Source organism: Mustela erminea, chromosome 18 (genome assembly GCF_009829155.1).
Source record: "Mustela erminea isolate mMusErm1 chromosome 18, mMusErm1.Pri, whole genome shotgun sequence".
NCBI classification, from domain to species: Eukaryota; Metazoa; Chordata; class Mammalia; order Carnivora; family Mustelidae; genus Mustela; species Mustela erminea.
In genome coordinates this window covers 17,577,847-17,594,089 of record NC_045631.1, presented here as the reverse complement: position 1 = coordinate 17,594,089, position 16,243 = coordinate 17,577,847, and the positions used below count along the sequence as shown (strand labels likewise).

The 16,243-nt window shown below is 54.6% G+C and overlaps 1 protein-coding gene across 1 annotated transcript in view; it reads left to right on the top strand.

The window, feature by feature from the left end:
* The window catches only part of NXN (nucleoredoxin), a 151,753-nt gene extending 137,209 nt beyond the window's left edge, over positions 1–14,544 (top strand). The window contains exons 6-8 of the mRNA XM_032322396.1: positions 7,337–7,516; positions 9,208–9,332; positions 12,263–14,544. Of these exons, the coding sequence (XP_032178287.1) occupies positions 7,337–7,516; positions 9,208–9,332; positions 12,263–12,445 (488 nt within the window). The 3' untranslated portion in view covers positions 12,446–14,544. The remainder of the gene's footprint in view (positions 1–7,336; positions 7,517–9,207; positions 9,333–12,262) is intronic.
* Positions 14,545–16,243: the final 1,699 nt, after the last annotated feature.

Sequence of the window (16,243 nt, the reverse complement as noted above, 5' to 3'; positions counted from 1 at the left end):
CTCCCCCTAACGTGGGCCTCGGACTCACAACCCTGAGATTAAGAGTTGCACGCGGGGCACCTGAGTGACTCAGTTGGTTAAGCATCCGACTCTTGATTTCAGCTCAGGTCATGATCTCAGGGTTATGAGATCAAGCCCCACATCAGGCTCTGCCTTCAATACGGTCTTCTTGCAGGTCTCTCTCTCCCTCTGCTTACTCGTTCTCTGTCTCACTGTCTCTCCCTCTAATAAATAAAATTAAAAAATTTTATTTAAAAAGAGTTGCACCCTCCACCAACTGAGCCAGCCTGGTGCCCCTACTCACAACACTTTTTTTTTCCTTCTTTATTCTTTTTTTAATATTTATTTATTTGAGAAAGAGAGAGAGAGAGAGGCAGAGAGAGAAGCAGGCTTCCTGCTGAGCAGAGAGCCTGACACAAGGCTCCATCGCAGGACCCTGAGATCATGACCTGAGCTGAAGGCAAGACACTTAACCAGCTAAGCCACCCAGGCGCCCCTACAACACACTGACACCAAATGTGTGTGGGGTTTTCCCTCCACACTCACCTCCTAGATTCTCTGACTCCGCCTGGGTGTCCTAAAAGTCAGCTAAATTCTGGCACCGTCTACTTGGGCTTAGTGTCTGATCCCACAGATCTAGCGCTCCGTCCTACCAGAACCCCCACACTTCAGACATTAATCCTAAGTCCAGGCCTCCCATGCTCTGACCAACTAGCTATAAATCAGGGTTGCCCATGACCCCCTCCTTGGGTTTGGTACTTTGCTAGAATGGCCCATAGAACTCAGGAAAGCAGTTGATTTATTCTCATGTTTATTGTAAAGGCTACAAGCCAGAAAGAGACAGAGGGAACTGATGCCTGGGGTGTGTGGAAAGGGGCACAGAGCCCCCATGTCCTCTGGGCACACCAGCCTCCCAGCATCTCCAGGCACTCACCAATCCAACCCAAAGCTCTGCCCCCACCAGTTAGGGATCTTTATGGAGATTCCATTACAAAGATAGGATTGATTCAATCCCTGCCCATTGTGGATTAGCTCAGCCTCCAGTCCTTCTCTCCCCTCCCCCGGGGGCAGAGGTCAGGGGGCCCAGCTAGAAGATCCAACTTTCCATTCAGGCCTTTCTGGCCACCAAACTCCACCTTCTGAAGCTTTTTAGGGGTCCCTAGCCACTGGTCACCTCACTAACATGCAAAGACACCATCGTGCCAGATTCCAAGGGTCTTAGAAGCTCTTGTGTCAGGATCTGAGATCAAATGTTGTTAAGACCAAGTATTATAACAGGAGGTCCCTCTCACCCCTTCCTCCCAGGAAATTACAAGGGTTTGGGGAGCTCAGTGCCAGGAACTGGGGATAAAGACCAATTGTGTGTTTCTTACTATATTACAATATCACCATGTACACACAGTCCACACGTATGTGGGGTCAGTAGAGGGTTCTTACCGTTTTGAGGATCCGGTCTTCAGCAAATCCTGCAGGGCTGTCTGGGAGAGCTCACGCTTCCTGACTGACTCTCTCTGTGTCCCTGGGTCTGTGTCTCCTCCTGAAGCGGTCCGATGAAGAGCAGCACCGGGGACGTTCCCCTGCTCAACCCCGAGCCGAGTCACCTCCGCCTGGCCCGTGCCTTACAGGGACCAGGCACCGTGATCTGATGGTCACTTTGTGTATTGAGGCACATGAGCACAGAGCTTCCCTGTGTGATCCCAACAAGCTCCAATGAAAATGTTCATCCTGGAAGCTGGACCCAGCATCCCGAAGGACACCTTGCATAAGATGCCTTGTTGAGCTGCCTGTGCAGCTGGCCGTGGCAGTGTACGGATCTTGAGGACTTTACCAGACCTGTGACTGGCCTTGATGAACTTGCTCCTGGCCTGCCCAAGCCGAAAGTCCTGTTCTTGCCACTGCTGCTGTTGCTGCCGCTGCTGGTGGCTGATCCCTGCTCCTTCTGGCGCTCTGGACTGAGCCCAGGCAGTGTTAACCAGCAGCTTCACCAGGACACCTGGGCTCACCGAGGCCCTGGTATTCCTTTGTCCCAGGAGTGGCCCTTTTACTCTGAGTCCCAGGTCTCCCTACTGCCCCAGCTTCATGCAGCCTGGGGAGTTTGCAGCCCTAGGAGCTGTTTAAAAATGCCTTTCTAAGAAAAGCATTTAGACACACTCGGCAAAAGGCAAATCCCATTAGCAATCGCCTAATCCTGGCTGTCAGAGAACACTGTATTCTTTGCAAGGAGGCTTAGTGCCCCTTCTCTCCTGGGTTGGGGGCCCTAGCGTTTTGTTCCTCCTCTCCCCTCTGCTGGCCCCGACCTTTGGGGAGGGCAGACAGCCTAAGGGCTGTGTAGGGGACAGAGGGACAGATGCAGGCCCCACCTCCAGGATAAGGTCCTGGAGTGGAATGGTGCTTCCAACCTTGGGGGGTGGAGGGATAGCGGGGGTGGGGGGGGCGTCAGTGGGAGGGCCCTGGGCAGCAGGATCGCCTTCTCTGGCTTCTCTGTCGCCCCCTTTCCGTCCGCCTCCTCTTCCCTTTCCCGCCTTCCTCTTGATTCTGCCATCCTCCTCCCTCTTTCCCGAACTTGGCCCTCTTTCCCGCCCCCATCAAAAATGAATTTGAGGCAGAACCTATTGATTTCGTACAGAAACAACCCATCTGGAGATAGTGTTTTTCCAGTGTTTTTGTTTTTTTTTTTTTTTTTTCAGTGGAGGGGGAGGACAGGCCAGTGCCAGTGTGTTTCATAGCCCAATCTCAGTGTTTGGAGGGCTGACCCCGGAGCCCTGGGTGGGGGCGGGCTGGGCACTGCCTCCGTGTCCCATTCTGGGTGTCTCGTTTGCTTTGGAGAACATAAAAAATAAAAAATAAGGAAGGACAAAGAGTAAGAATAAGTATCCATGTGGCCACCACCTAGAAGTGACCGTTTTGCTGCAGGTGTTGAAAATCTAAACAAATGGGTGCATGAGCACAGACAAAGGGGAGCCTCCTGTGCCGCCCCGCAGTGCTGCGCTCCTTCCCCTGGGGAAATGCTGCCATACGTTTCATGTGTATCTTTGTAATTGGTTTTCATATTTTTACTGCCTATGTACAAACCCATGAATAATAAATAGCTGTGCCAGGTGTGTTTTTTAGAAGCAAACTTAAGTGCTGACATGCTGTAATACCAGTCTATAACTTGCTTTTCTCACTAAAGTTCTGTGTTCAAGATTTCTTGTTGCTACTGATATCTGGCTAATTTCTCTGCAGTGCCGAAAAGGGTTTCACCGTGGGAGCGACCCAGTTTACGTCGCCTTTCCACTGTTGATGGACAATCTGTTGGGTCTGGTTTCTCTTTCTTACAAGAATGGGACCATAAATGTCTTTGTGCCTCCCGTCACAGACACGCGGCCCCAGTGGCTTGCGGGCTTACGGGCCAAGTTCAAGTTGGCCAGAGCCATCCCTGCACCCTGCCTTGCGATCCTCCCGAGTTTTACCACGCAGACCAGCTGCCCCTCTCCCTCCCTGGGCTTTCCAGGCAGGGGATGGTTTGGGGGAGTCAGCGGGGAGTGCAGACAGAGCTGCTGAAGGAAACTGGCAAGCCATGTGGCCCAGGCGTGGTCTGTGTCTGTTGTCCTTGCCTGACTGCCCTCCAGTTCTTCTTTGGTTTTTATTTTAAGCTAATACACATTTATCATAACACCGATTAAGAAAACTCAGATCTCTATCCCTCTCACCCACATTCCTGCCTTGCTACACACTTGTTTTTCCTGTTCTGAGTTCCTTTTGGTCTCTGTCCACACGCATACATACTTACCCAGAGCTGTAATCGCACACACGGTGCTGGATATTCGCTACTTTCTATTTAACTGTATTTTACAAACTGTTTCCTCCTTGCTGTAGTCCCCACCATGGGATCATGCGTGTTGCCTGGCCATGTGCCCTCACCTGCTCTTCCTGCAGAGGGGCTGCTTTTCCTCCATTTCTCTCTTCCAGCTCCCAGCAGTCTTTGCGTGATGACTCCCAGCCCCCTCAGATCCTATTGCCATCTAGAAGCAGAGAAAGAAAGCTCTCAGGGTGACAGCCTGCCCGGCTCCCGTCCCACTGCCCAGAGTGCCATATGACTGAGCTCCCCGGCCCCAGGCCCCTACCACCGCCACCTCCTTCAAAAGCTTCTCTTCCCCCCGCAGTAGAGAAGCAGCCAAACTCAATGTAGGACAGGCTCAGGACACATGGCTTTGAGATTGTTTTAAAGACTCACAGATAGCTTCCTCCCAGGAGGAAACCATTTGGAGCAAGCTTTGAGGCCTTGCTCTTTCTTTGCGGGTTTTGAGGGAGACTGTGAAGGGAACGTGTAGGCACTGCTCGTGGGCCAGCCCGGAGGCCCAGGGCCGAGGGCTTGAGGCAGAAGCTCTCTCTAGAAGCCAGGGCGTGTTATGTTCTTCCTCTGCCCAGCGTTAAGCTTGGGATGGCGCAAGTAAATAGACACCAGCCCCATGCGTGGTAGATGTCACAGAGTTCCCAGAGTCCTCGCGGCGGCGTTGACATTGTCTTGAATTCTGTTTGTTCAGGTAACTTCCTCCAGCCAGCCCAGAGATTGCTGTTGATCCCACTAGGCTATGGCAGCAGTCTTCCTTACCTCTGCCTTCCCAGGGGCCAAATAATCAACCCAGGGACAACCAAAACTAGCAATAAGGAACCACTTTATAAGAAGAGCTAGTGCGGATGGAGTATACTCATGGTACAGCACTTTCTCCGCTCTCAGCGTTTTACACTTATCCTCTTGTTCGCTCCTCACAACACCCAGCAAGAGAGGAGGAGACGGTCTCCAGCCCCTCTGACAGCTGTGGAAATGAGGCTCCAGGAAGTTTAAGTGGGTGGCCTGGATCTTCCTTAGAATTTTCCCTGTGCTTTCCCTCAGCCATCCAGGTCAACCCAGCCAGCCGGGAGCTGACGAGCTCCAGCAGAGGTGAGGTGCTCCCTCTGCATTCCCTTCAGAGAAGCCCCTCACTGGCGTGGAAGTTATTTCGTACAGAGGCATCGATTAGAAATTTTCCATTCCCTTTCAGTTTCCCATTAGAGGCTTTGCCCTATTTTCTTCTTAGAAGTCTCTGCCTGGGAGAACCTGCTTCAAGCGAGGGGAGTGGGGATGGCTTGCTGCGGGGAGGAGAGGGAAGAGGGGATGGCAGCCCCAGCCTCCCTCTGTAGCCTTGAGGAGGAAATAGAGAAAGCTGTGGATGCTAGGGGGTAGATTTTAGGGGGGAGTTCCCTCAACTACTCGAGAGCGCCCCCACCCGCAGTGGCCAGGTAGAAAAACAACAGGCAGGGGCGCCTGGGTGGCTCAGTGGGTTAAAGCCTCTGCCTTCCGCTCAGGTCATGATCCCAGGGTCCTGGGACCGAGTCCCACGTCGGGCTCTCTGCTCAGTGGGGAGCCTGCTTCCTCCCCTCTCTCTCTGTCTGCCTCTCTGCCTACCTGTAATCTCTGTCTGTCAAATAAAATAAATAAAATCTTTTAAAATAAAGAAAGAAAGAAAGAAAGAAAGAAAAGAAAAACAACAGGCAGACCAGGGCTCCTATCTCAGTGTGGCCACTTGTGGCCGGATGACCTTAGGTGGGTGATCTAAGGGCTGGGGAGAGCCAACGCCCGGGGCGGTGCTGTTCCTTGGTGGAATCAGCTGAGGATGCCTCAGCAGCCAGCCTGGGGCTCCCATGTCCTTGTCCTGCTGGACCCCAAGGACTTCAGAGTCTATAGTTGTGGTAATCGAGAAGACCCCTTAGAAACTAGGAGTCCCTTGGAGAAACTGAGGCACCAAACCGGGAAGTGGGTTTCTTTGCCTTCAGGTTTTACTTTTCTTCGCTTCTCTGTCCTCTGCCTGTGTGTTCTTCACAGACCAGCTCAGCATCCCACGTCTGGACTACAAACAGGCCAGCTGCTCTGTCTAATCATAGTAGGAGGCGGGCCCCGGTTCAACCCAGCACTTGTAATTGCCAAGAACTTTACCAAAGCCTATTTGAGATGGGGTATGGCTATGGGAGGCATTCGCCAACAGCCGGCTGGCGTGTCGCGGTATCCGCGTCCATCCCTCAGGATGCGGCGTCCACCCATCCTCGGGGATGGGGAGCCCAGACTCTGGAGGCTGACCTGCTGCTGTCAGGATGGAACTGGAAACACCCCAGATTTCTTGTGTGCTCTGTGTGACACACAACTCAGGAGGCCTGGCCAGTCCTGAGAATGTCCCAGGAGCCCCGGCTGCGTGCGTCTGTACGTGATACAGTGGGAATGGCAGTTCTCCATTTCTCTGTCAACCCGTTCTCCAACATGCCCAGCCACTTCTTCTAATAGGTGTGAACATAATGGACTTGTTTAAGTCCTTTTGAAGTCAGGCCCACCACTGCCTCCCTGCTGAGCCAACAGCCGCACAAGCGTTACAAAACACTGGGGCCATATTCCTGGTCCCTCGACGGCTGTTGCCCCTTCCCCCCACAGAGAAGTAAAATGTCAGCAGAGCAAATTACTCACTGAATACTTCGGAATCTATAAATATTAAATTGCTATGGCTGTCACTGGCCCAGATAAAATTAAAGCTCTGGTCAGCTCCAGAGGAGAGGTGGCTGGTTGGGGGCGGGGCGGGGGGGAGGGAGCTGCTGTCATTGGAGAGACAAGTGTCTCCAAGAGGACAGAGCCGTGGCTGTGGGCTGTGGTTGGTGGGGGGTACCCTGGATGGAGGAGAGGCAGCGGGCAGTGGGGTACAAAGAGCCAGGAGGTAGAAATCCCAAATGCGACCATAACCAGGATGGGGTTTTCTCTGGTTTCTCACTTGAGGCTTAATGGTTAGGAATATGTGTGGTTTACTGGGAGTCTTGTGTCTCATTTCTTTCTCCAGCCCAGGACCCTCTCTCTCCAGGCAGCAGGGCTAGAGATGGAGGTGGGGTCGCGGGCTCCCTGGCAGCCAGCTGTCCCCTGTTGTGTGCAGCCCCTGCCCCAGGCTCCCCCACCCTCACACTGGCAGGCTGGCAAGTATGCCGTATGGGCCTGTGTTTTCACACCCTTTGCTTGGGTTTTTGGTCCCCTGTAGGTGGCAGGGGTGTCTTCTTTGAGATCTCCTGAGGGTTTATTGCGTGTTTCTGTATGCCAAGACTCGGTGCTAAGTTCTTTGAATGCACTACCTTGTTGATATTTACAAAGTGAGAGAAGGAGGGAAGTGTTGTCCATTTCCCACACTGCAGTGGGGGACACTGAGACCATGAGGCCAGGAGAGGGGAAGGGAGTTGCCGGCTTCCTTGGGCAAGTCGCAAGGGAGTCCTGTGGCTGTTCAGTGACTGAGCCTGGAACCCGCCCCAGCACTTCCGGACTCTCAACCGAGCTCTCTCTCCCTTGCAGGCATCCCCACGCTCATCGTGCTGGACCCCCAGGGGGAGGTGATCACGCGGCAGGGGCGAGTGGAGGTGCTGAATGATGAGGACTGCAGGGAGTTCCCGTGGCACCCCAAGCCCGTGCTGGAGCTCTCCGACTCCAATGCTGTGCAGCTCAACGAGGGCCCCTGCCTTGTCCTGTTCGTAGGTAGGAATCCTGGTAGGAGTCCCAGGGTGGGCCGGACTCAAAGGATCTCACATTTGGGGGGGTGTCTGTCCCTGCAGCTTCTTTCTGTCAGGAACAATGCCAAGCCTGGGCCTTTGTCTCTCCCAGCAGCCTTGCTTTTGACCCCAATGATTTATTCATGGCTCTGCCCCTGCGGGAGGGGTTCTGGGAGCTGGCTCTGTGCTTTCCTTCCTAGACTGCCGGCTGGGAAGAATAGGTCAGGCTGGAGCCCGGCCCCCACGACCAGACCCATTGTTGGAAGGAAGCCTGCTGCAGCAGCTGCAGCTGCGGGCTGGGTTCCCTTGGGCGAAGGCCCCACCCCCACCCTAGCCACAGGGCCGCATCTCAGGCCAGGTGTCCCTCTCAGTCTCCCCACTCTCTGTTCAGTGGGGGGCTGTTCTGCGGGGCAGGAAGACACCAGAACATTCACTCCAGGCTCCCTGTAGCCCTGTGGGATGACCCCTGTTCCTTTTGCAAAGGAGCGACTGCTGGTCAGGCGCCACCTCACCTTCTGCCTTGGGACATGTTACTCAGCTCCAACTCAAAATAATTTGGAGTCCTAGGATCCATGGCTGAGATGTTGCGAAACCCATTCAGTTGATGGGGTGGGTAGGGGAGGTGCTCTGGAAGTCTGGTGTGGAAGCCTGCAAACTGACTTGCAGGCTGGTCACTGTGCTTGGAGAAAAGAGGTCTCCTGGGGAAGGATGGTCTTGGGGAATCCTTGTCCTCGGGGCTTTGCTGCCTGCCGCTGGCTCACATACCCACATTGCAGGGCCTCTAGGGAATCGTTTTGAACTGAGGGACAGTTGCATCTCACAGGCCCTCTCTTGATGTTGGTAGGAAGTCCCAGAGAGGCAAAGTGAGTTCCCAGCATCACAGAGCGGGTTGGATGTGAGTCAGGAATAGGTCCTGACACATCTGCACGCTGCGGGCCCCTGGGGCCATGTGGCATTCCTGGGTGAAAGTCCTGCTGCCTGCCTCCCCTTCCCTGCTTTGCCACTCAGGGAGTTGTCTTGTTCTGGGTTACAAGTTCCTGCAGAAGTGAGCCCCAGGGCCCCCCGGAGTTGCTCCCCCGCTGTTCTTTCATTGGAGGCAAGAGATGACTAACAGGGACTCTGGGGCATCCAGGGAAGGCAGTCCATCCTCTCCCTGATGAGTCCAGCCAGCCATGAAGTTGGCTTTCCAGGAGTCCCAGTGCCTCCCCATTGCCACAAAGCTGCAGACTGGACTGTAGTCCTGACCCCCTCCTCACTGCCCCAGCTACCACCCCTTCTGCCATCTTCAGTAGGAGGTCAGATCTGAGATCATTCTGCGGTTCTGTGATTGAGAGAAAAACTACAAGGACCTTAGGTCCTGGCTTCGGGGAAGCTCAGCTTCCAAGGCCAGTTTGTGATGAATTCGGTGGAAAGAACAGCGGTGTCTGGGGTGTCAGTGAGTTGTTCCTGTGGGAGCACAGTGCAGTGGTGTGCATGCGCCACGGACTCCCCCTACACACCCCCCCCCCACCGCCTCATGTACCCCGGCGGCAAGGCCTGTGTCCCAGGGGAAATGTTGCTTCCGTGCAGGGGCTTCCCAAATGGCCATTTCAGGCCCTGGACCCAGCTCCCTCAGGGGGCGCCACTCCATCTGTTCCACAAACCAGTGCTTCTCGCGTCTCTCTCTCCCCATTACAGATTCTGAGGATGATGGGGAGTCTGAGGCAGCCAAGCAGCTGATCCAGCCAATAGCCGAGAAGATCATTGCCAAGTACAAAGCCAAAGAGGAGGAGGCCCCACTTCTGTTCTTTGTGGCGGGGGAGGTAGGTGCCGCTGGGGCCTGGCCCACAGGCTGCTCAGCAGACCCAACTTTTGGGAAGTGCATGATACAGCTCTAGGGGATGTTAGAAGGAACCCCAGGATCTGGGGTGAAGAACCTACAGACAGATGTGGCATGAAAAAGTGTGTCATCCCATATGGAAAACCATTTCCAGTGGCTGCTGTACCTTCTTCCCTCATTTGCCACTCGCCAGCCTCGGAGCCACAGGGGTGCCTTCCTGGGAAAGGGCTGCTCCCCAGGCTGCTAGGAAGAGTGGCAGCCACAAAGATGGTCAACAGCACTCCCTCCATCCTGGCTGGGTCCAAACCAGGCCCGGGATGCTTTACAAAGCCTCTGCATGGCCAGTCTCTGGGCCCTGGCCTGCAGAGTGGGCGCTTCCTATGGCCGGCAATACCCACGACTCAGACCTGTATTTCCCCAGCCCCCCGGGGAGGGTGCTGAGGTTGGACACTGCTGCTGTCCCAGTCTCTTCGCGCCCCAGGCCTTGTCTCTTGAGGGCCTCCATCGGGGACGGACTGCGCAGAGGACTTCTCACAGGGCGAGAAGGCCTGGTGCTGAGCTGGGCCAGCTCCCGCAGGGGGCCAGAGCCTCTATCCTGGCAATGCAGGAGTCCCTGTAAGATGGCTGTCGCTGCTCTGACTCGGTCCCCACCCCCAGGCGGCCCATCCACGCATGCTCCGCCATCTCCCCCATCTCCCCCCGCCCCATCCCAGCGCCGGGCCAAACCTGGTGATGGACAGACACCCTTTTGGAAGCCCCCTGCCTTCTTTCCGCCCATCTGTATCCCCAGGGGGTCAGAGCCCGGCACTCATTTCACGCTGTGCCACTGGGGTCTCCCGAGAGCCCGCATGGCCAGACACCCCGAACCACCACCCATTCATCACCGTTTCAATAGCCACCCCTGCTCAGCCCTGCCGGGCCCCTCGCAGGCAGCTAAATTCCCCCCTGCTCTGCTGCTGGGTGGAGGGAACAAAGCAGGTTCACAGGGCCCTGCCTTGGGGCGACACAAGCCCCCTCCACACAAAGCACAAATGGAGGCTGCTCTGAATGTATTAAACTCTAACCCCTTTCAGATGCCTGGGAGAGGAGAGATGGGTGCACAACAGACTAGCGGAGCCAGGGGGCAGGGGTGGGGCTGGGGAGCTCCAGTGAGTGCATTAGGCATGTGACTGAAAAGGCGCATTTGGGTCTTCTGTGTACCAGGCAGCAAGCTTGATGGGCACCATCCCATGTTCCTCCCCACCGCCCCACCCCCCCCAGACTGGGAACAGCGTCATTATGTTTCACAGATGAGCAGAGTGAGGCTTGGAGGGCGCCCGCCGGGCATGCGCACTTGCTGGCTCATCTGCTGGCTCGCACTTAACCCCGAGCACGTCGTTCTTGAATGCATTTTACAGGGGACAAAGTCTGGGCTCACAGAAGTGACTTATCAGGGCCACACATTAAGTGGGTTGTGCAAAAGGCAGCGTGAGGTCAGTGGGACCCCCTGAGGCAGTGTTCTCACTCCTGTCCATGGGGTCCTGCAGGTGGCCAGTCCCCGAGGGCAGGATGCCTGCGCCAGGACCGGGGAGGGTCTGACAGAATCCTCTGCTGTCCAGCTCCCCACCTTGCCATCCTGTCCTTGCTGTGCACTTGACCTGGGCTCCTGACCTTGCAGCTCTCTTAGTCCTGTTCCCTGGCCCTCCATGCTCAGAAGCCAGGCGGCATGGAAGGGGCTGGGCATGGGGTGCTGGGTCATCAGGCACTGACGGGGCACTTCTGAGCCAGGACTCTGACCGTCTCCCACTCCTCCTAGAGCTAAGGGCATTTGTCATGTTCTGAGGGCAGAAGTCATCCCACTGAAGCCTTAGTAGACATTAAAATTCATCTCCCCGTGGTTTCCTCCAAGGGAGAGGGTAAGGGCTACAGCACTGTGCTCAGCTTGGCCCAGACCTCCTAATGAGAGTTCGGTGGACCGTCGTCTTCCAGGAGCCTCCCCTCTGCTTATCCTGGAGATGGTTGATGAACCCACACGGAGGGCCTGCGGGGGGGTCAACAGGAACAGAGATGCTGAATCACGGGGCGTTGCTGGAAGTGTGTGCCATTTCTAATCATCTTCCTAAAGATCTGCCCTTTGAAAAAGGAATGGTTTTTGTCTGAGAAACCAATGAGTGGTAAATTTTGTGCCTCCTGCTCGCCAGCATTTAAGGCCAGGAGTGCCCCGAGCCCTTCCTGTGCAGAGGGACCTGGGCCTTCCTCCACTTCAGAAGGTTGTGTGTGCTGTCTTATACGGAGATGGCCTTGGGGTGGGAGGGTGGAGTCCGTTTCCTGCTCTCTACCAAATGAGAGGTGGTCTGAGATGTTTGCTCCCTTACAAATTCTTCTACTATCTTCGGGGTTCTGGGTTTGCTTTTATACTTAGTAAGGGAAATTCACCTGGACAGTCCAGTCCGTGGGAATGTATGGTCAGTACAGGCACCCATATAAGCTTCACGAACCTTGTCTTCTGAACTGGCTCTGCAGCTCCTGCCCCCTAAACCTCAGGGGTGGGATGGGGACAGTGAGCCATTTCTGTTCACATCATTCCAGAGTTGGGAGTCCAGATTGGCCTCAGATACCCAGAGTGGGGCTGCAGATAATTGAAGAGATAATGGCAAAAAGAAGTCATTAAAGGACAACACATTTTTAGCAAGCAGAGGTTGCTTCTCTGCTAATGAAAAAAGAGGACTTGTCTGGTGGTCTGGTGAGATGCAGAGTATTCTCCAAGGCAGGGTCGAGTCCGCTGCTCCCTGTTCTCTGAGAGCCCATCTTTCCCAGGGGCCACCCACTCTTCAGGACACTGGAGGGGATGCCATCTGGGGGGGATGCCGCAGGGGACTCTCTACCCTCTTTCTCGAAGACTGACTGGTTTTCTCTCCCTCTGGTAACTTCCAGGATGACATGACTGACTCCCTGCGTGATTACACCAACCTGCCCGAGGCCGCCCCTTTGCTCACCATTCTGGACATGTCGGCCCGGGCCAAGTACGTGATGGACGTGGAAGAGATCACCCCCGCCATTGTGGAGGCCTTTGTGAATGACTTCCTAGCAGAAAAGCTCAAACCAGAGCCCATCTAAGGGGGCTCCAGCCTCAGGAGATGTTATTTAAAAACTCGGTCTTCTCCTCTTCCTTCTCCCTCTCCTCCCCTCCACCCTTGGACTTTTCCAGCGTGTCCCGAATCACACAACCCAAGTGTCCAACCTCTCTGTGGTGCCTTGTTTTCTGCATTAACTCCTCAGCACCCCAAGGTGCACCTCCTCTCCACAGCAGAAGAACCCCACCGTGTCTGGAGACTCTGCTTGGGATCCACAGGGCTGGCAGAACCCGGCCAGAACCAGGACTGCAGCCTGCTCCCAGACACTAGCTCTCGGCGAAGTATTTGCCGGGTGGTCTTGTGCCGAACGAACATGGCGGGACAGCACACTGGAGCTCTGGTCCCACCCCTGGTGTCCGCATGCTTGCGCAGGGCCCAGCACAGCTCAGTGAGGGAAAGGGAGCTGCTGACAACAACCTCCTTTCTCCTAAGTGACTTCTCTCTTGGTGTGAGGGGAAGACACCAGCTTGGCAGCCGGTTCTTGGGCCAGGGGATCTCAAGATCTCAAAGGAAGCTCATGTTCTTTCTCGGGGAGAAAAAGCGTAGCTCTGGTAGTGATTCATGTAGTGGTGGCTTCCTCTGAGCTCCTACCGCGTGATAAGAAGGAGCCTCTCATTTTTTCCTTACATCTTTCTTCCTGGATCTTACCTCTCCAAGTTTCTGCCTTCTCATATGGACAGCCTCTATGGTCTTGGAGTTTTGTTCATAAACTCCCCCCTCTTGGACAGCTTCCCGGGAGGCACCCAGCCCTGTGTCCTTAGAGGAGCCCCGCCTCGCCGGCACAGACCTCTGACTCGGCCCAGCTCTGGACCTGGGGCCGCTGCAGCTCTGCCGAGGTACCTGTGTCCCCCTTTGGTTACCTGTCATCCCTCTTTTCTTTTCAAAGCAGAACTAAAAAGAGACAAGAAATTACCAGAAGCCTAGCTTTTTTTTCTAAGAACCTGCACAAAGAGCTGTGTCCTAGGGTGGCAGGGGGAGCAGAGGACGTGTCCACTAAGAGTGGGCCTTGGATGCACGCGGCTAGGCTCAGGTAGCTTGGCTCCCACAGAAGGAAGTTAACAGCTGTGTCCTTGGCACTTGGGGTGGAGGGCTTCGCCTAGGGGTTCACACGGTTTGGGCCTCTCTTAACCAGGCGTTAGGGTCTTTCATGCGATCACAGGCCTTACCCTTGGCTCCACTTGTCCCCCAGACCCCCGTCAGCTGTTGACAGCACTGCTCCTTGCTGACTTGATTGTTGATTCGTAGTTTGGAGGTTCGGAGTTAGCTGGTAATCGGTCACTTGTCACAAGCCTGAAATGCTTCGCCTAGCGAGAAATAAAGCAGGCATCTCTGGACATTATCAACAACTTGGCCCTTCCTGTGCTTAGTAACAAAAATCTTTTTGCTCTTGGTGCTGGGCTCTGGGGAGGGGCGGGGGGACATACAAGATCCTCTTGACTTTCTTTGGAGGCTTTAGTAGCGGTGTTTCAGAATTGTCAAGAACTGGTCATCTAAGGCCGAGGAGCTCCTTTGGCTTAGCGGACCACAGGCAGATCCCTGCTGGAGCTCCGGCTGCCATCTCTCCTGGGTCTGCTCGATGCTGGCAGAGGGTGGATTCCCCGATCACGGGCCTCCTTGTGGACACTGGTGCTCATTCCCTCCCCACAGGGGAGCACATGCTCTGAAGCCCGAGGCCAGTTGCTGAAACAGGGATCTCCACGCAGCTCTCCCTGTGAAGAATGGGCAACCCTAGCTCTAGCCTGGGCTAGGGACTTCTCTGGGAACTCTCCTCTGGGAGTGTGGCGGATGCAAGGACAAGGTGAACTCCCCTCACTTGGAAGATGGAGTTCCTTGGACTTCTGCCTGTGTCCTGTATCATGATAGCCCGGGAAGAGAAGTCTCTTTTCTTCTGGTGCAGAAGGAACCCAGTCCCGTGACGGGTCCCTGTAAGTCCCTGCAGCAGACAAATTAGGTCATCTGTGATTCTTCTAGGGCCTTACAGGGCTGACTGAACTACTGCCCCTTAAGGGCCACTGGATCCTTGTCACCAGACTTCCCCTTTTAGAGCGGCATGTGGGTTGAGATCAGTGGGAAGGTTTACAACAAGAAAGTTCTGAGTATATATGGCGGCCCTGAGGGCAAATGCTGGGGGAGACTGCTTCCCCGATGCCAGCAAACCCCCATCTCATTAATGCCAGAGATCTTTAAGGTTCTTGATGCAGACGATGTGGGTGGCTTCCCAAGTCTCACTAAGCAGCTCCAAGGTACCTTAATTCTTGTCACTAATTGGAAGCAGGTTAAAACCCCAGCTGTGATCTATTCAAGGGCTTCGGTCAGCAGCGAGGGAAACCGTGTCTGGAGGCAGGAAGGTGGGAGGGAAAGATGCCACCCTGGGGTTCCAGATCTTGTGCTCGCCACAATGACCTCCATATCCTGTTCTACCCGTTTTGACAACAGAGATGAGACTTTTTTTTTTTTTTTTAACCTGTCCCCAACAATAAAGATCCAGTTAAGAGAAAGGGAGTGTGTTTGGAATTGGTACATACAGTGGGCAGCGCTAAATGCCAGGGCGCAACTGAAGCTTCCTTTCTAGGAGTGAGGTGGCTGCCTGCTTCCCCCTTAACCCCAACCCCGACCCACCCACCATCGCCAAGCATATCCTCAAATGCAGTGGCTCTCGCTTACCCAAGCACAGGGAGCTGGTACTGTCTTTGGCATCAGCCAAAATTCAAGTGGTAAATTTTCAGCCAGACTTTGTTTTTGCCTCTTGCCTAATTAAAGACACAAAAAAGCTGTTCTCTCCTCCTGCTGCCTTGTTCTGGGGTAGCAAACGGAACTCTGCAGTGATCTAGAGACAGAACCATGGTCCAAGATCAGATCAGCAGGACCCACATCGGTGTCAGCTTAGGGAGAATACCAAGTGTTTGTGTGTGCACACGCGCGCGCATGTGCTCACACCTGCACTTGTGTGTAGACTTGGCTCGTAGCTCCGGGAGGGATCTGAGCAGGCACCTGGCCCAGCCCCCAGCACACAGGTGCAGACACATCCTGATTGTAAGCCATCTCCCTGGGCCAGGCTGGGGAGGCCAGTGCTTGCCCCATAGGACTAGAACATGGCCTCATGTGGATGGTGGGGAGCTTCCACAGTGGCCCTCTGTGGCTCCTTTCGGTGGTGCCGTGTGAACAGAGGACTGACCCCAAAGACGGACCCCGAGGCCCAGAGCTTGGGATCTTTCAACTTCCCTGAACCACCCCCCCCCTTTTTTTTTTAAAGATTTTATTTATTTGACAGAGATCACAAGTAGTCAGAGAGGCAGGCAGAGAGAAGGAAGGGAGCAGGCTCCCTGAGCAGAGAGCCCAATGCGGGGCTTGATCCCAGGACCCTGAGATCATGACCGGAGCCAAAGGCAGAGGCTTAACCCACGGAGCCACCCAGGCACCCAGGCTCCCTCTTTGCTGACTCCATGGCTTACATCCAAGCAGGTCGCCCAAGGGAGAATTCTTTGTTGACAAATGGCCGTTGCCTATTAGCTTCATTCTTGATTGTTTAATGTTAGTAAATGGTGCAAAGGATATATTTTCTGGGAAGCAGAGGGCGGTTTGCAGGACAATTTTATGTTGGGTCTACTATATGGCTGGGATTTTTCCATCTAGTAGAGGAACTATGACATTAGGATGTCCTGGGTATGCCTCAAATGAGAAAGCATGAAGAAAATCTGCTTTGTTTAAGGTACGATGTGTTCCAGCCCCTTGGGGGTTTGGAATACTTCCCAAGCCAGGAAGTGTGTGGTTGTAGTTGGGT